Source organism: Microtus ochrogaster, chromosome 4 (assembly GCF_000317375.1).
Source record: "Microtus ochrogaster isolate Prairie Vole_2 chromosome 4, MicOch1.0, whole genome shotgun sequence".
NCBI lineage: Eukaryota > Metazoa > Chordata > Mammalia > Rodentia > Cricetidae > Microtus > Microtus ochrogaster.
The window spans coordinates 41,425,427-41,445,567 of NC_022011.1; the positions used below are offsets into that span (position 1 = coordinate 41,425,427).

The 20,141-nt window shown below is 41.4% G+C and overlaps 1 protein-coding gene across 1 annotated transcript in view; it reads right to left on the reverse strand.

Annotated features, from left to right (window-relative positions):
* The window catches only part of Cntrl (centriolin), an 85,266-nt gene that overhangs the window by 30,020 nt on the left and 35,105 nt on the right, over positions 1 to 20,141 (reverse strand). Inside the window, exons 14-22 of the mRNA XM_013346058.2 lie at positions 11,950 to 12,126; positions 9,301 to 9,435; positions 6,495 to 6,640; positions 5,843 to 6,050; positions 4,985 to 5,164; positions 2,659 to 2,838; positions 1,701 to 1,817; positions 1,310 to 1,454; positions 540 to 688 (exon numbers count right to left, since the gene is read on the reverse strand). Coding sequence (XP_013201512.1) covers positions 540 to 688; positions 1,310 to 1,454; positions 1,701 to 1,817; positions 2,659 to 2,838; positions 4,985 to 5,164; positions 5,843 to 6,050; positions 6,495 to 6,640; positions 9,301 to 9,435; positions 11,950 to 12,126 — 1,437 coding nt within the window. The remainder of the gene's footprint in view (positions 1 to 539; positions 689 to 1,309; positions 1,455 to 1,700; positions 1,818 to 2,658; positions 2,839 to 4,984; positions 5,165 to 5,842; positions 6,051 to 6,494; positions 6,641 to 9,300; positions 9,436 to 11,949; positions 12,127 to 20,141) is intronic.

Consider the following 20,141-nt stretch of genomic DNA (forward strand, 5'->3'; position numbering starts at 1 on the left):
CTCTGGACAGTTGCTCACTGTCACCACCGCACAGCTTCAGCTAGTCAGCCTTCCTTCCTCATAGAAGAATCTTCTAAACCAACCTCTCCAGCTAGAGCACACTGGCCACGTCTGACGTCACAACTACGTTACTGTCTAAGTGCAGGGATGCATCCGTCATCACAGCACCCCAGTACAGCCTAGCATGTGGCCTACAGTTTGGTTAACACTCAAAAGATTTTTTTTAAAAAAGGAAATCAAACCTAGGTACCCATTATTCTGTTCACACCTCTGCACATTTCTATAACCATTTTCATTCAGCTCGTTGGGCCTAAGTCACCTTATACTTTATCTACTTCAAGACACTGGCCATGAAAGGCAAGTACTACTGTCTGTAGGACAGCTCTATTTTTAAATCACAAATGACACAAACACTGAAGAACATAAATGTATGTCCCAGCAGAGAAGTATTTCTAGCACTTGCTAACAAATTTGGGGAAGGAGAAAATGTCACTTTCAAGAAAATTCAGTATATACTTCTAGCAACAGAGAATTCCTACTTTTGATGATGGCGGTGGTGGTATAAAATACCAATAGCCTTGTCTTTTGAAAGGATCTGTCAGGTTGCTGATGTACTCATTCTGAGCAGAAACTTCATGCCGGAGTTCAGCAATTTCCTCTAAAACATTTTCAATGCCTCCTTTGTTATCTGTAAAGGAAAGCCACTCTATGAAGCTGCCATGTGTTCAAGGACTTCCTTTCTGTGCCCACACAGAAGAGAGACTCTGGGGAGCAACAGCTTCTACTACCATGTCCCAAAGCTGACTTTCAGCCTGCTCTTGGGTAATTTGCTGTTGCTGAACACTAAGACAACATCCTTCTGTCCATCGATTATAAAGTATAAATTCACAGAAAGCAAACATACTTGTAAGACATTACTCTTTAAATTAGTCTATACCTTGTCTTTCTATAATCGAATCCCCTCATACCACACTGTGAAATGCTTTTTAAATTCTTTTTTTTTTTTTTTTTTTTGGTTTTTCGAGACAGGGTTTCTCTGTGGCTTTGGAGCCTGTCCTGGAACTAGCTCTGTAGACCAGGCTGGTCTCAAACTCACAGAGATCCGCCTGCCTCTGCCTCCCGAGTGCTGGGATTAAAGGCGTATGCCACCATTGCCCGGCTTTAAGTTCTTAACTTGTCAGGTAAGCCACAAATCTCTAGGTCACGTATGGAACTGACTCCTTCAGCCAAGTGCTTTTGTCTAAAGGCAGCAGAAGGCAGTTCAGTTTGTAACACAGAACCAGACAAATCAAAGCCAACAGTACTTTACCGGTCCCAGTGAGGTGTAGTACATCCCGAAGCCTTGTGATCTCAGCCCTTTGCTTCGCCATGGCCTCATTCAGCATCTCCATCTCTAGCAGCTGTGAGTCTGCTCCTTTCGAACCTACGCCTGCATTCTCCGTCTCAATGTGAAACTATTGAAAAGGCGTACACACAAAGTCACAAGAACGTCTACCCTATAAGCAAGAAGCCACCGTCCCTTTCATTTTCATGGCACAGCAAGGCCAAAGTGCTGCCTACTGACCGCACTTCAGTGCGCTTTGAGCAATCTCCTGCAGCACTTAGTTTAGGCACCTAGAAGCTCACAAGAAGGGTAGCTCCAGGTACCAACACTGACCTGCCCTTCTCTCTGGAGAGCAGCTCTAGGTACCAACACTGACCTGCCCCTCTCTCTCCCTGAGAAGATGCTGCAGGAGCTCGATCTCTGCTTCAGCTCGAGTCAGGTCTCTGGCTGCTTGCCTGGCCTTTCTGCTGAAGTTCTCTGCTTCCTGCAGCTCCTATTGGGACAGAGCATGAGAAGGGCATTGCCATCATGATGGTCATCTCAGTCAGTCTTCTTCTCAGTGTGACCTCTCTGCTCCCATCCTACTACCAGCCTGGCTTAGTCACGCACACATGGTGCCAAGCCTGACCTGTCCGGGGATAGTCTCCCAAGCCTGTCTTTCTGGCTTCTTTCTCATGGTCTCAATCTCACTGAAGTCTGTGTCACAGTCTGTACCTTAACCATCACTCCAGCCACCACACTAACAGCCTGTAAGGTAATGGGTTTTCATATACATAAACAGGGTAAACATTTTGAGGGTCACAATGAGCATGGTGGCACATAACTTTAATCCCAGTGCTGGAGAAGGCAGAGGCTGCTGGTGAATCCCTGTAAGTTCCAGGACAGCCTGGTTTACTACATAGCCAGTTCCAGGAAAGCCAGGGCTGCATAGAGAAATCCTATCTCAAACAAAACAAAACAAAACAAAAAAACAAACAAAAACAAAAAACCCCACCAAATACCCTAAAACAAAAACCCTAAAAAAAGAAAAAAGAAATACTTGAGGCTCAGAGGAACTATACTGAAACTTTCAAAACTTCAATCCAAGCACATATTGACAGAGACTTCTTTAAAGAGTCTGCTAGCCTTTAATATTCATTTTGTGGTTTAAGAACTCGGTACAATCTGGGGCCCGGAGCAACCCCAATGATGGGGTACAATCACTGGGTCTTAAGAAATGCAGAGAGTACCACAGTAGTTTGAAGATGACCAAAGTCTGTACCAAAGAGCCATAATGTATGTGGCTGCGTTTTTGAGATAGAGCTGGTAAAGGCGTTCAGACTGTATGGACTAACCTCGGCCCGCTCCTGATTAATTCTCATGACAGTTCCATGCAGGGACTTGAGCTGGTCTTTAGCGATGGTGAGCTCGGCTGCAGCTAGTTTATCAGAAGCAGCCACAGCTTTCTTTAGACTCTTCAGTTCTTTATCTAAACCAATAAACTGCTCCTGAGATTTGGCATCTTCATGCTTCTTCTAAAATAAAAGAATCATAACCAATATAAATAAATGAAGACATGAGCTCCAAGAGAGCCAGGATCTGTTCCGTGCTCCATGCCCATGTCTAGAATAATACCTAATGTATACTAGGTGCTTCATAAATATTTGAAGAGAGACAAAAACATTTGTGTGTGTGCGTGTGTGAACACACACATGTGCAGATGTTATTTCCCACTGAGTCATTTGAGACAGAATCCTTCTTGGAGCTTGTGTTTTCTCAGCTAGCCTAGACCCAGCAAGTCCTAGCCATCCTCTTGTTCCAGCTTCTCTCACAGCTCAGACTGCAGGTGTATGGAGGATGCCAGTTTATTGTGAGCATTGCTGGTCTCTGGTCCTCATGATTGCCAGCACTGCTCCCAACAGTCGAGTCATCTCTCCAGCTCCCCATGCACATAAAATTTTTTAAGTAACTCTTTTCTTAGTTAAGAATCATGGACTGGAAAGACGGCTTAGAGGTTAAGAGTACTGGACACTCTTCCAGAGGACCCAGGTTGGATTTTTCAGAACCCACATAGTAGTTCACAGTAACTCAAGTTCCTGGGAATCCAACTCCGTCTTCTGGCCTCAGCGGAAGATGTGTGATGTACAGAGATACACACAGACAAAACAGCCATACACATAAAATTGAATGAGTAATATTTAAAAAACAGCCTTCCAAACCCAGCCTTACTTCTTGGACCATAACAGATGGACAAGGCTTTCAAAACAACTGTATCAGGCCTGGCTATACAATCGTGAAGACGTTGACATTTTTGAGGGTACTGAAGTGAACAAATCATGCAGTGTCTTAGGCTTAAGAGGCCTGGTCTTTAAAGTGAAGGTGGGGAGAGGAGGTGGGACTGACTACAGCCATTTCCCCATTTCAGAGAGGGTGGTGACTGGAGGGTTCCTATAGGGTAATTTGTCCACTGGGATGGAGACGAGATGGCAAGTGTGGAGGAGGAGGGATGCCCAAATGACACGTGACAGTGCAGCTGAGGGACACTACCGTGCTGGAGAGTGACAGTCCACCCCCAGGACCATGACACGTGACAGTCCACCCTCCAGGACCATGCGGACCCCAAGAAAGCAGCAATCTTAGTTTTGTCAGGGAAGTGAGACAGAAGAAAAAGAAAAGGGACTTGAAGCAACTTCTGGGTGAAAAAAAAGACTTAGTAGCTGGCCAAGGACTTTAGGCTGGACAAGAAAAGCAGAGACTGAAAAGCTGGAGGTGCTCTTCTTCCTTGTCCTCTCAATAAAACTTTTCTCCCAATGTGAAGGAAAACAAAGGAGGCTGGTGAACTAGGAGACCGGAAAAGTGTCAGCATGAGGAAGTTAGGGAGACAAGAGGTTGTGACTAGAGCAAGATGCTTCAGTGTCTGGTTTTAGAAGTGCTGAGTGAAATTTCTGAGTGGACTAAGGACATTACACTGGGATGGAGAAAAGGGCATCAGAGGGGCCAGATGATGTGGGATTCCCCTCTGTATGCTATGAATATGTTTTATTACCACTGGTTAGCAAAGAAGTTGTTTCAGCCAATGGTTTAGTAGAGTAAAGCCAGGCGGGAAATCCGAACAGAGATATAGAGAGAAAGTAGGTGGAGTCAAAGAGATGTCAAGTAGCTGCCGAAGGAGAAAGACGCCAGCCTCCAGCCAGAATCTTACCATTAGGCCACAACCTTGTGGTGATTCACAGATTAATAGAAATGAGTTAATGTAAGAGTTAGCCAAAAATGTGCATAAGCTATTGGCCAAACAGTGTTGTAATTAATATACATAGATAATCTGTGTGATTATCTATGTCTGGGCGACCGGAAACGAATGAGCAGCCTTTGCCTGCATATCAGAAAGTGAGAGGGAGAGTTTAAAAGTAACTCCATGGATGTACCTGGGTGGATGAAGTGTTTCAAGGTGGCAAGCTAACCTGTTATTGTTTGTTAAGTGTCACCTCCATGACCCTAAGGCTAGTTCTCTTGTTTCCCTGTATCAGGAAAGTTTCAGGTCCATGACTGTGTAACAAGACCCAGCTGTGAGGTCAGGCTCAGCACTGGGTCAGCAATGAGAGCTGGATGTGGATTACTACTGACTCTGTCACCAGAAGCAGGATGTGGGAAGCAGGTCCCTTACTTTTCTAGACTCCCTACCTTTTTCTCTAACTCCTGGAGTTGGGTCAGAATTCTTTCTTTCTCTTCATCTGCTTCCTGGAGCTGGAGGTCTGTAAGGCCTTGGATTTCTTCCATACTTTTTAGGTTTTCTTGCAAATAGTGAATTTCATTTTCTAATTGCTGGATTCTTGCATTATGTTGCCTTTTATCAAACTTAATCTGTGAAGAAATAAAATTTTTATCAAACTTAAGATCTCTCTCTCTCCCACTCTCTTTGAGACAGCCTCTTGGTATATAGCCCAAGCTATGTTTGAATTTGTGATACTCCTACTTGATACTCCTGAGTGATGGGACTTGTGTGTGTATACATACATATATACATTATATACATATATATACACAAGTGTATATATACACACATATGTAACCACATTAGTAAACGTGTATGTAAACATACATACATATAAACACATAAAATGTATGTTTTAAGCAAAATAAGAATGTTATGGAGCTATGGTTTCCTTAACAGGAAACATAAATATACACAAGGTTTTGTGCTAAATAGCGACCAGAGATGTTTTTATCTTGCTCTCTGGGATTTGAATGCTTACCTCAATGCTTGAACATACATCAGTAGGTTAAGATTCTGACACCACACTATACTTTGGTTATGTGGTATTATTTAATCTATCCATTAGAAACTATCTCTCAGCTGCTTTCAAAACAAGGAAAAACCACTGTTACAAACAGGCCTGACTTTGACATCAATAACCACATTCAGGATTGGATTTTAGTCACAGACTGGTTATGAGTGAAAATAACAAGGGTATGCTCGATTTACATGTTGAAAACAGCAGCATTTGCTAAAGGCTGCCTTCTGTCTCTAGTCTTTCTTACTCTGGCTTCAAGTGCTCTTTCACAGGCCTGCCTGAACTCCTCTTGTCCATTTGCCAGTTTCTCTTGCTGGAGAACCATTTCTTCATGGAGTTTCCTCTCTCTAACTTGTGCCTCCTCTTTTTCCCACTGAGATCGTGCAAGGATTTCACTGAGTTGTTTCTGCAGATCAGCAAGACTTTTCCCCAAGACATCTGAAGGACTATAGGTTCTAAGGGGAAAAACAAGAAGGTATAAATGTGACATTTAATTCGATGCAAACATGTTCAATGCAGTGTTAAAAACTGAGAGTAGAAAGTACTGTGTGAAGGGACTGGTGTCAACTGCAGCATTTTGCTCAGTACCTCATAAGAGCAAATCATTGTGGCCACTCTGAAGACACAGGCTAAGAATATGTGTCCATAAATTTGATGTTGTCCTGTTTTGCACTTATTTGCTACAAAAATACATATTGTTCTTTTGGATCACATACAACCAACTTCAAGAAGACTCTTAAATACTTTATGCTGTCATCAGAATTAAGCAATCTTGCATCAGTCTTTCAGAAACATCAATCAGTACTACAGAGATTGAGGATGGAGAGCTCATGGTTGGTCTCAGGCACAGCTCTCAAGTGGAGAGGGTCACTCTAACTTGGGGTCCTACTTCTGCTTACCTCATTTCCCCACCTCCTAGTTTCAACTTTCTGCTTAGCTCGTCTACACGAGCTGCTACTTCTTCTGGACGAATCAGACCATCAACCACGTGGTTGAGGTGGTTCTGGAAATCTTTCAGCTGCTGCTTTAACAGGCTGTTGTCATCCTGTGCATAGGGTGAAATGGAGAGGGTGTGTTATCTGCCAGCAGACATTCCTTACTAACAGATACATGACCACAGAATGAAACTCATATGGTGCCTCTTTCAGATAGAAAGAATTGCTAAAATGTCCCCACGGTATAAAGAAAAGTGTTGCTACATCTGAAGATGGACGCACGCTGGTCCCCTGAGTGCCTGTGGTACTCAAGGGATCCTCTACTATACACCCAGCGCAGCGCTGCTAACTACAATGGAGGGTCTAAAATGGTGAATACATGTTTAAGTGCCCATGGCATCTAGAGGTCGGATCTGTACACTGTCCCTCCCAATACCCTGAGGCAGCTTTCTCTGGGCCACAGTGTCCTCTACCACTTTACATGGTACTGTACATTTACTTTAAATGTTGTCTCCTGATACCATGTGGAGGCAAGGAGGTCCAGCTCCTGGACTGGCCAGGCCACCAGGGTAACAATACCTCTGTAGTGCATTCAGATGCCATGTTCTTTATATTTTGCTTGTGTTTTGGTATATCATCATGTTTCCAATAAATCACAACAGATAGGCAACATTTTATCATACAATAGGCTTTAAGATAACTTTGCCTAGCCAGGTGGTGGTGTTGCACACCTTTAATCTGTTCAAGGTCAGCCTGGTCTATAGAGTGAGTTCCAGACCAGGCTTCAAATCTACACAAGAGAAACCTTGTCTTTAAAAAAAAAAAAAAAGATAACTTTTCCTTACTAGACTAAATGCACATATTATAAAGCACACGTAAGGATAGTTAGACCACAATATGATATTCAGGTTAGGCACAGAAAATGTATTTGAAACAAGTTATTTTCAACTTGTAGGTTTGTTAGGACATAACCCCATCATAAATCAAGGACATCTCTAGAGCCTACTCCTGGCCCTACGTGATCTGACTAGGTGATATGACTACAGTCAGCCTACTGATTAGCCAGAAAAAAAAATAGGCTCTTATTATCTTCATAATTTGAAGCAAGATATATAGTAGATATAAAGTCTGTACAAGAGTTGGACCTGAAACAATGTATCAATTCAGGACTGGGGTTTAGGTTGTGCTAAATATGATACACAGAGAATTAGGAAAAGACATGTGAGCCGTTGAGCCCCTAAAAGATTGATCAATGACTTTGATTCTTAGCAGCTTTGTATTAACAGTTTCCTCCAAGATCGAAACACTCCATCCTTCAGGGAAGCTTCTTAAGCAGGGACATAAACAACTCAAAATAGTATCAGGAAGTCCCTGAACTTGACCACATTCATTAGGTCCCTCCCTGCCAGAGTGAGCAGAGCTAAGAAGCAGGATCTCAGACAAGCTGCAGAGACAACTGAGACCAGACCAGCTGCCTGGAAGAAGCAGGAACCGGCTGAGCTGCCTGGAAGAGGTGCCGACCATAGTCACTTGGAAGGACACTCTCCATCCTACTGAGGGCCTGCAGACTGTGCAGGGTGCTTCAGATTCCCAGCGTATGTGAGCTGTCATGCTGGAGTGGCACTGGCGATGCAGCCATCTGTGGGTCATTTCTGCTCCTGTGTAACCTCTCACCCGTATTCCTGTGTAACCCCAATAAACACTCATTGGTTCACCAAGCTGGACTTCGGTGGTATCTGTCCTTTGGTCTGTCTACTGATCCTATCAAACTGACTTTTAAGAAAGATAAAGGTAGAGAGTAAAAGGTGTACTCCTCATCAGAAGGCCAAGCAAGCTCTAGTCCTAACCAAGGCAGACCACGGCAAGGCCAGGCTAGAAAGCGGACTTCAGTTTACACCTTAGAGAAAGGCCCATGAAGACTTGACTTTAGTGCTTTCTGGGAAGAGTTGCATAAAGAAGTATTTCTAGGTGAAAATATACTGGGCTTTTCTCTTTTGAGACAGGGTTTCACTATGTAGCCCTAATGTCCTGAAACTCACTACAGACCAGACTGGCCCTGAACTCACAGAGATTCACCTGTCCCTGCATCCAGAGTGCTGGGATTAAAGGCAGGAGCCACTATTCCCAACTTGAATTTTTCTTTAAAACACTTCAAAGAAAAAAAGTAGACCGAATGAAGCAATGTTAGTAATTGTATAAACCAAGCAATGGAACAAAGGTCATGGGGTTATTGTTTTTGTGATCACTTTAAATTTTCATAATAAAAATAAAATTTAATAATCTACTAAAGACTCCAAACACACACACACACACACACACACACACACACACACACACACACACACACACAGTTCACACAAGAATGAAAAACTGATTATACTTTTAATTGCATCTCTATTGAGAAGACTGTGAGAACTGTATAATTAGGAGACCTTACTGCAGCTCACTATGGGAGATATTTCAATGGGAGAGGGTGCACTGATCTAGCAGTCTTAAGTTTGGTCTGCTGACAGTTCCTAGGAAGCACACAGGAGTTGTTTTCACAGAGAAGAGGTAGAGTTTATAGAATGCTGTTTAATCTGGACACGGGCACCATTTCTTTACACTATCCAGTTAATTAAAAACAAAGAAGCAGAGGCTATGGTGCAGCTCCATCTAGAGTTCATTTCATCTAATACTTCAAGTTGCTTAGTACATATTAGAGCAGGCTATTAAATGCCTAAGCGAGGTTGTCACCAGCGTTGGATGTTCCATGGCACAGATCTCTTACCTGCAGCTTCTTAACCTGTGTGTGGAGCTTACTGTTCTCCTGTTGCCTCTCTTCTGAGGACTGGACTTTGCCCAGGGCATCCCTGAGGGACTCTCTTTCCTTCTCCAGTTCTGTTTGAAGCACCGATTGCTCTAGCTGTTGTTGGAGGTAGCAATGACATTAAAGTGCAAAACAGTCATAGTTTATGATCCCAAGCAGCACAGGTACATACACACCACTGCTATTGTTCTACATTTACGCACTGAAATTTAAAAACCCGAGATCACTTTCCACACGCCCTCTGACTACTTAATGAGGCATTCACCTAAGAATTAGCTCAGCCTTGATAGCCCATCAGAATCTTCAGGGCAGTCTCCAATACCAATCTTTATAAGCAAACTGTGGTCCTCAAATACCTGTATCAAAAATAATTTCATGTACCTATTAAAAATGAGGGGCTGGAGAGATAGCTCAGTTTTTAAGAACACTAGGTGCTCTTCCAGAGGTCCTAGGTTCAATTCCCAGCACCCATATGGTAGTTCATAACCATGTGTAACCCCAGGTCTGGGGGATTAGACACCTTCTGGCCTTCACAGGTACTAGGAATGCACAGGGAGACATGCAGGCAACACTTAAACACAAGGACTTTGAAAATACAGATGAAACCTGGCTTGTAATCCTAATACTTGGGAGGCAGAGGCAGGAGGAGTGAGAGGTTGACCTGGGCTACAAAATGAGACCTTGTCTGAAAAGTAAGAGGAGAGAGAAATGGGGAGAGGATGGGGGTGGGGATGGGGGGAGTGGGAGGGAGGAAGGGAGGGAAGAGAGCAGGAAAGAAGGAAAAAGGAAGTGGGGAGGAAGAAAGAAGGAAGATGGAAAGAAGAAAAAAGGAAGGAAGGACGAAACAAAATAGCAGATGCCCAGACCCCATCTCAGATTTATAGGTCTGAGTATCTATGGAATCTGCATCTAATAAGCTCCACAAGTGGTTTCATAGAAGTGCAGTATAACAACCAGGAAACCAAGCCTCCACGCTCTATGTGGTTTGAAGCTCTATGTGGTGGTGAAGGATAGGGTACTGCTTTCAATACCAAGCTCTTAAAGTTCTTCTAACATTTTTGTTAAGACTTAGCCAAAAATAAAAGTAGAAGTACTAAAGACAGCATCATTCAAACTAGTTAGGGCAGAATTGGAAAAAAAAAAAGGTTTACTCTGAAGAAAGAGATGGCATTTAGAAATTTTATTTACTATTATTATTTAAAAAAAAATCTACTTGCACTTTACTCCCCCAACCTGTTTCCTGTTACTCTGACCCTGCAAAGGGTTTTGTAAAACTTAAATGCTCTCGAATATGCAATTCTGACACTTGGCAAGACTCTGACCTCTGGTAAATAAAGAACAGACCATGACCACTCCCGTTCAAGTCCTTCCTATCACTGGACACGGCAGCAGGTGCCTTTCTGCCTTGTTATTTTACGTGTCTAAGTGTTTGTTAGCATGGATGTCTGTACACTATACGTGTGCCTGGTACTTGCAGAGGTCAAAAGAGGGCATCTAATTCCCTGAAACTAGAGTTACAAATGGTTGTGAGCCTGAGGGGGTGCTGAGAATCCAACCTGGGTCCTCTGCTAGTGTTCTTAACCGCTTAGCTATCTATACAGCTCTCCAAACTGTAGTTTTGTTCTGTTTTGTTTTGTTTTCTTGAGTTAGAGTTTCTCTGTATAGTCCTGGATGTCCTGGCACTAGCTCTGTAGACCAGACTAGCCTCAAACTCAGAGATCCCCCTGCCTCTGCCACCCTTGCCTGACCCAAACTGTATTTTCACTCTCATAAAGAATACGCTACATCTGGCCTCCCTCTTTCTTTTGCCTTTAAGTTTTACCTTCTTTCCTCACTCTTCTTTTGCCCGTAGGTCTGAAGATCCTCACAGTATTTCGTCTCTTCCTTGTTCTTCGGCAAGGGCGCTCACCCCTTCCTTCCTTCTCTATTCCTTTCACTCCTGACTCCCCCTGTGCCCACAGCCTCTTCACGCTCTAAGCTACAGCTGAGATATTGCTTCTAAAGGTGGCCATGCCTTTCTCTCTTTCGCCTGTCTCACGTGCTGGATTATCAATTTCTCAAGACAGGTCCTCAGAGGCCAGTACTTACTGGACGGATACTGTTTTCTCTAATTTGAAACTGTAACAAACTAGTGGATCTTTCAACCATCATCAAAGAAAACAGCAAACTGAAATCGAACATTAACTTAAGAATCTCTTAGAGCTATTGTGAGAAAGGAAAACTGGGATTTATCAAATATTAACTACCAAGGGCTTTAATGCCCATTATTTCCTTTATCTTATCATCTGCTATCTAACAGAGGAACAGGCTATGGGGCTCAGAGCCCCGAAATGATTTGCCCACACTTACATAGGGGTAATGTTTGAATTCAGAATGCTAGACTCCCAAAAATTTGCTCTTTGACATGTTCCATCAATTCATATCCTTATTATTAAAAATGCTTAATATTAAGACTATGCCAGGTGTGGTGGCTCATGCCTGAAACTGCAGCACTCCAAAGCTGAAGCAGGGTGCTTTCCAGCCTGGGCTAGACTACACAGTGAGATGCCATCTCAAAAGCACAACAGATAACAGACTGCTTAGTTTATACTTGGGATATGATCCACTTACCTGCGCGAGCCTTGTGAGTTTTTCCAACTCCTCCTTGAGCTGGCCGGCTTCAGCTTCTTTTAGCCTCAGCTGAGTCTCTAGCTCAGTTTCATAGGCGCTGAGCTCTCCTTGGGCTTGCTGCAGGGATGCATTCACCTCACGCTGCTCCTGGAGGGCACTTTCTAGCTCTGCAAGCTCCTGCAAAGTTCAGTATGTTTAAATGCAGCATCCTGAGTACCTTGAGAGCATCTACAAGTCATAACTAACCTGCGCACCAAATACTGGGCAATCGCTACTGCCTGGCACAGAAAGATTTATGAACAGCAGGATGGAGTGTTATGCTGGCACATCCAAGTTGACATACAGAGCATTCTACTAAATGTAACCTGAAAATTCACCAAGTTGCCAACATGCTGTTTCCAAAGAAACTATTTGTGTGACACTCCAGTCTGCAAGCATATGAGGAAGACAGGAGTGGAAAATACAAACAAACAAACAACTGTTCTTCCCTGGACCCAGTGTTTTTACACCACTGTGTCATCTGTCTCCTGAACGGCAACTCACTATGACCACAGCACTATGGAGCTAGAAAAAGGGGGTGCATTATGGACCTAGATCTCTGACTGCAAAGCCCACACTTTTCTAATTAAACCACAGTGTGTTCATTTAACAGAAGAACAAAGGACTGGCATTCTAAAGATGGCAGTGACTGAACTGAGTGCTAACAACAAGCCAAATGTCATCCACTGAGAACGGAAAACACTCTCAAAACTAAACTCCTATACTGACACACCTTCATGTGTCAGTATACAACTTCTGTCTATTTGGTTATGGAAGAATTAGCTCAAACTACTGTGAATGAACAGGAAGAACCTGGAGAAACTTCTATTTAGTTTTGTAAGAACTCTTGGCACTTTTTGGATGAAAGGCAGTTGTATGTACTGTATGTATTCCAAAAAAGATTAACATCCCAAATATAAAGAATTCTTGCAGTTAACTAACAAAAGAAAGATGATCCAATAAAAAAATGGTCAGAAAATATGAATAGGAATCCATTATGCTAAGGAAATCTGAACTGCAAAGAACAAATGAAAGGTATGTAACCACTCCAGTATTCATGGGAAAAGGAAGTTAAAACAGATATTATTTTATATGGAGCACAGAGGAACAAAGTAAAACAGCACAAGGAGTCTACCAGGCAGATGTACAGAATGCACCTGCCTAGACCATGCACACCCGAATGCACGCATGCATGTGCTCATGCACACCACTATAAATTCTGGAGATAGTTAGGAAAATCTGATGGTAGTTTAAATGTCAGATGAGCCCAGGGAAGTACCCTCAGTTTTCCTAGATGTAAGAATGGCATTTATTGTAGTGATGTTGGAAACCAACAATACTGATGAAAGTGATGTTTGAAACTTTATGAGCAGAAACAAAAGGTATATATTTATAAAATCAAAACCAAAATATTAATTTAAGGAGGCTCAGAGATATTTAACTACTTTTCTAATATTCCTACAAATGTGAAAACTTTCATAATACAAAGTTTGGAGGAAGACACCTTTTAAGACTCAGCAGACTGACAAACTATTACATTTCCTGCTAGTGTGGTGATGCACATCTATAATTGGAGCACTCGGGTGGTAGAAGCAGGAGAGTCACACGTTCAAGGCCAGCCTGAGCTACATACTAAGGTATTTTTTTTTATTTTTTATTTTTGTTATTTTGGGACAGTGTTTCTGTGTACCCCTGGCTGTCCCAGACTTACTCTGTAGACTAGGATAGCCCCAAACTCAGAGATCTGATGGGGAACCTCCTCAAGCCAATGGCCTTTAAGAGGCTGGACCAGGTTGGGGCATGACTTTTGGACCCAGAGAAAGCCGTTGGCCCAGCCAGCTCTCTCTCTTGTTCCCACGCTCCACACCTTGAGGGTGGACCCCGTTCCTGTTCCGTGAGATATTCCCTTACAATAAAGAATAATCTTATAATAAAGAATAATCTTTTGGAGTTATCTTGGGATTATTTGAATTGTGAGTTCCCTCATTGAACATGTTCAGCTTCATCTGACAATCCAACTTAGGACCCAGTTCACGCCTGCTCTTCAGGACGCCTAGGCACCCCTGCGGTGCTCCCCATTTGACAGCTCAGCATCACATTCTCTGCCAGGGGCTGGTGACCCACCCACCACCCCTCTCATTTGTCTCTCTTCATCAGTCCCATCTCAAACAAGCCACTGCCTCTCCAGCAAACCAGTGATCCCTGCACAGTCCGCAACTCACACTGACGGAGAGCTTTGGGTTTTCTTTTTATCCTGTCACCAACTCTCAGAATCGCTTTGACCACCTTAATAACTGCTCTTAATTTGTTAAACAAAGCATATTTTTCAGTATCTAACAAGCGCAAAAACAAACCGGGATTGTCCATTGCTGCTTGCCTCTCCCGGCCATGCGGCTGCTACTGCAACACCTGCTGGTCGATGAGGATTATTACACCTACTCCAACTGGCTGCAATTGCCTTACAACAGGTAAGAGCTGGAAAACTACAAAATTACCGATAACATAACTATCCAGTTTCCCAAAGTTCCCCCCATCCTCGGGAGCCTAGCCAGTTTGGATGTTCACCTTCCTAGACATGGACGGAGGGGGGAGGACCTTGGACTTTCCACAGGGCAGGGAACCCTGACTGCTCTTTGGCCTGGAGAGGGAGGGGGAAAGGAGTGGGGGGAGGGGGAGAAGGGTGGGAGGAAAATGGGAGGCTGGGAGGAGGAGGAAACTTTTTTTTTCTTTTCTCAATAAAAAAAAAGAATAAGCCTTCATCATTGTAAGCTCAACTTAATTGTAAATGATGCTTACAATGAAGGCCTCTGTGAACTGAAAAAAAAAAACCATAACTATCCAGGAGTTAATAATTACTTTGCTTATGCTATGGATGGTATTCTGAAAGGATTATGTGATTTTCCTTATATATCCCTTTATTTGATTCTAGGGTTTAGTTTTGTTTTTCATGTTATCTCATTAATATAGTTTGATAACAGAGCCAAGAATGAGGCACTTTTAGAAATGACACAGCCTTTACAGACTAATAATGAACAGCTAGTTGGGCAAATCAACACTTTCGAGAGGGATACCATTAATTTAACAGACACAATCCAGTCAATGTCGAAGGGTACTGAGACATTATCTGAAAAAATTCGTCCTGCTGAATTTAATAATTGTAATCTGTTGAAAAGTTATGATAGACTAATGGATAAGACATTTCTCCAGGAAGGTAATATGCACACCATCAAAATTATGTTCAAGAATGAGATGTTATCTTTACTAGACAAGTTTCATACCTTGGAATCCTCAATGAGGGCATTAGAACAGAACAGAACACTGGACAGGAGATTCAGACTTTACAAAAGGCAGTAGTAAAAGATTTGAAAAGATTGAGGAATTTATTGAAACTGATGAGCAGGGACAGAAGGTACAAGGACAGGATTTAGCCTCATCACTACATGCCAGACTCTAGGGTGACTTACCCAGAGTTTTAACTGCATATCCAGCAACTTCCTTGGAAAGACCATTTGGTACAGAGTACCCTAAGGTAGTCAAAGAATATACATGGGAACCAATACATATGAGCTTTCTAAAAGAAATTAAACGAGCAATATTAAGCTTATGGACTACATTCACATTTCTTAGGGAAATGGTGAAACGTGGGCTTTAAGCAATAGGCTGACACACACAATTAGCTTCAATTAATCTCAGTGATCTTAGAACATGGACCTCAGCTGCTTTGAAGTGTTATTGGAGTGAAGAGGCAAAAATTTTAGAACAACAGGGGAAAGCAAAAGATTTACCAAGATCAAATTCTTGGTGAGGGCCATTACTCTGATCATCAGGAGCAGGCTCTCTATGATGAATGCACCTTGTCCCTGTGTAGCACAACAGCTTTAAATGCTTGCAACAGGATTCAGGAACCAGGAAAAAAACCTGAATCAAATATTAGGGTTAAACAGGGCCAGAGAGAGCTTTTTAGTGACTTTTTACAAAGATTAACTAAGGTTATACAAGTAGGAGTGTAACAGACCCAGAAGCTAGATGTATACTTATTGAATCTTTGGGTTTTGAAAATGCTAACTTAGAATGTAAAAAGGTCCTTGGGCCTTTAAAGGTCAGATCAGTGCCAATAGATGAATGGATCTTACATACAATGAATGTTGAGACACTTGACTATAGTGCTGAAACTTGGGTAGGAAAGGCGATTTCCAATGGTATGAGGAGACACCAAAAAACCAAATGTTTTAATTGTAGCAGAATAGAACATCTGAGAAGGAATTCCTAAGAATAATGTCCCCTCTAGGAAGGGCAAGAATATGCAGTCTATGTCTCAGCCTTCTGCTATATGTAGGAGGTGTGGCAAAGGCTGACATTGGACCAATGATTGTGGATCGGCAAAAAACAGACAAAGCAACATGAGACTGCTGTGGGACAATGGTCTTGTATTCTATAAAGATCTGTCACTTGTATTGTTTTAATAAAACGCTGATTGGCCAGTAGTCAGGCAGGAAGTATAGACAGGGTGACGAGAACAGGAGAACTCTGGGAAAAAGAAAGGCTCAGTTTGTAGTCATTACCCAGACACAGAGGAAGCAAGATGAGAATGCCTCACTGATAAAAGGTCCCAAGCCACGTGGCGAATATGGACAAGAATTATGGGTTAATGAAAGTTATAAGAGTTGTTTAATAAGAAGCCTGAGCTAATAGGCCAACCAGTTTATAATTAATGTAAGCCTTTGTGTGTTTCTTTGGGACTGAATGGCTGTGGGACTGAGCAGGACAAAAACCTCTCTCAACACGATACCACTGGGAAACTCCTTGGGGGGGCCTCTCACAGGCCCCCATGTCAAACACAGTCCAGTCATTCCCAGTCACTATGGAGAACATGCTTCACCAGGAAAATTAAAAAAATCCAGTGCCTATTGTAAAAAATCATACTGTTCTGGATGATGGAATAGAAATGGAAGAATCAAAAATTCCAGTAGAAAATAGGAAACATATGTTTTGTAGGACTTCTATAAATGATCAAAGACCAAAGCTAAGATTATGGATAAATAACATTGTAATTGAGGTATAACTAGACATGGGTGTGGATGTGAGTATCGTTACTCCAGAATCTTGCAATCTGGATTGGCCTCTTCAAGAGGCAGATATTCAACTCCTAGAAACTGAAACCTTATCTCAAATGAAACAAAGCACAGGGTAGGTTGAATGCATAGGGCCAGGAAAGACAGGAAGGCTGAGGCCATATGTAGCTAATATTGCAGTGAATTTATGGGGTCATGATCTATTGCAGCGATCGAACAGCCAGATTAACATTTCTGCAGTCCCCAAAACTCATGTTTCTGGAAAGAATATTATAAGGTATTATAAACAAAGGTCACCAGTCATTCAGGCTGTACAAGAACACAAAGCAACTAGCAAATTTTTGGAGGTACTAATGACCCTATCTTTAAAATTGTTAACTGAGAAACCAATATGGGTTAAACAATGACCTTTAACAGTAGAGAAACTGAAGGCTTTAGAACAGCTGGTACAGGAGCAACAAGATGCTCATCATATTGAAGAATCAACCAGCCCTTGGAATTCTCCTGTATTTGTTATTAAAAAGAAATCTGGGAAATGGAGAATGGTGACAGATCTTAGAGCTATGAATAAGGTATTCAATCTATGGGCCCTTTACAATCTGGAATTCTTCTGCCTTCTCTATTACCAAGAGGATGGCCTCTCATAGTTATTGATTTAAAAGATTGTTTCTTTACTATACCTTTACAAGAAAAGGTCAGAGAAAAATTTGCCTTCACAGTGCTTACTTACATTAATTCTCAGCCTACTAGAAGATACCAGTGGAGCATCCTCCCACAAGGAATCCTCAATAGCCCTACCCTGTGCCAATACTTTGTAAGTCAGCCATTGGAAATAATATGTAAACAATGTCTATAATTTACCATTACATGGATGGCATTTTGTTATCTGATTCAAATGCAGATACTTTAGAAAGAATGTTTGAAGAAGTAAAGAAAGTTTTGCCTAAATGGGGATTACAAACTCTCCTGAAAAAATACAAAGAGGAAATTCTGTCAATTACCTAGGTTATAAAATAGTTTTACAGAAAATTTAAATACAAAAGGCACAAATTAAAAGAGACCGATTGTGGTCTCTTAATAACTTTCAAAGATTGTTAGGAGACATTTCCAGTCTATGTCCAGCTGTTGGGATAACACCTGATCTAATAATTCATTTAAACAAAACCTTAAATGGTGACAAAGACTTAAATAGTACCAGGAAATTAACAGCTGATGCAGAAAAAGAATTGATGGTCACTGGAGAGAAATTGCAGGAGGCACATGTGGATAAGGTGAATCCAAATCTTAATTGTATTCTAGTCATAGTGCCTTCAAGAATTTCCCCTATAGGAATTTTAATACAAAGGGAACATATTATATTAGAATGGGTCTTTTTAACACATAAACCAAGTGAAAAAATTAAAAACTTATGAGGAAAAAGTCTCTGAATTAGTTATAAAAGGAAAATTGAGACTTTGTCAACTAGCAGGAATAAACCCAGCAGAAATTATAGTGCCTTTTACTACTGAAGAAATAAAAAAGTTATGGGAAGACAATGAACCATGGCAATGAGCTTATGCTAATTTTGGGAAGAAATTAATAGCAATTATCTCAAAAGCAATAGAATTAACTTTATAAAGAGAACTACTTGGATTCTTCCCCAAATTGTACATGATGCACCAATAACTGGAGCCCATACATTCTATACTGATGCAAATAAATCAGAAAAGGCAGGTTACAAATCAGAAGAATTAAGTAAGGTGGAACAAAGCCCTTATAATTCTGTATAAAAGGCAGAATTATATGCTATTCTCATGGTACTAAGGGATTTTAAAGGACCTTTCAATATAGTTACTGATTCACAATATGCAGAAAGAGTTGTCTTGCATATTGAAACCACTTAATTTATATCAGATGATAAAGAATTTAATCATTATTCATTCAGGTTCAAGACATAATCAGGAACAGGCTTTGTCCCATACACATAACACACAACCGATCCCCACACAGGTCTGCCAGGACCTCTAGCACAAGGTAATGCAGAAATTGATCAATTATTGATTGGAAGTGTGCTAAAGGCCTCATAATTTCACAAAAAAATCAAATAGCAAAGGTTTAAAGAAAGAGTTTTCTATTACATGGCAACAAGCTAAGGAGATTATAAAGAGATGTCCTAATTGCTTTCTATAACCAAATACTGTTACCTGCTGGGAGTAACCCAAAGGGTACTCAAAGGAATGAAATCTGGCAGATGGATGTATTCCACTTTACAGAATTTGGAAAATTAAAATATGTACACCACACCATTGACACTTATTCAGGCTTTCAATGGGCAACTGCTTTGAGCTCAGAAAAAGCTGATTCAGTAATCACACATTTACTAGAAGTTATGGCCATCATGGGTATTCCTGCACAAATAAAGACAGACAATGGTCCAGTATATGTATCTTAAGAGATTCAAACAGTTTTGCTTATTATAATATAAAGCATATTACAGGTATACCAAATAATCTTACAGGTCAGATGAGGAAGATCAAACTAAACTATAAATGGTATGCTAAACAAACAGAAAGGGATGGGAAATACACCCAGAAATAGATTGCATAGTATTTTATTAACCTTGAATTTTCTTAATGCTAATGAGAAAGGAACAATGACAGCAGAGAGAAATTGGATAATATGAAAGTCTTCTGAATTAAATCAGCTGGTGTATTTCAAGGATGTGTTGACCTCACAATGGAAATAAGGAGATGTGCTATGTTGGGAAAGGGGTTTCACTCTTGTTTCCACAGGAGAAGAAAAACTAGGGATACTATAAAAATTAATAAAGATTTGGTTTGAAAAAGAGAAACTCTTGAGAAAGAGAAATGACAGCTCATCCACAGAGGTGATAACCATACAGGTGGTAAGGAAATCTCATAAGGGTTGGGGCAGGGTTATGTTCTTGTCTATATAGGAAACTATACATCCTCGAAAAGTCAAGGGACCTTGGACATTTGGATGCCTAAAGGGGAAAAAAATATAACTATCCAGAAAGGATCACCAAGCAAAAAGGAATATGACCCATGAGGACAGGTTATATGAAAAAAATTCATTATATAT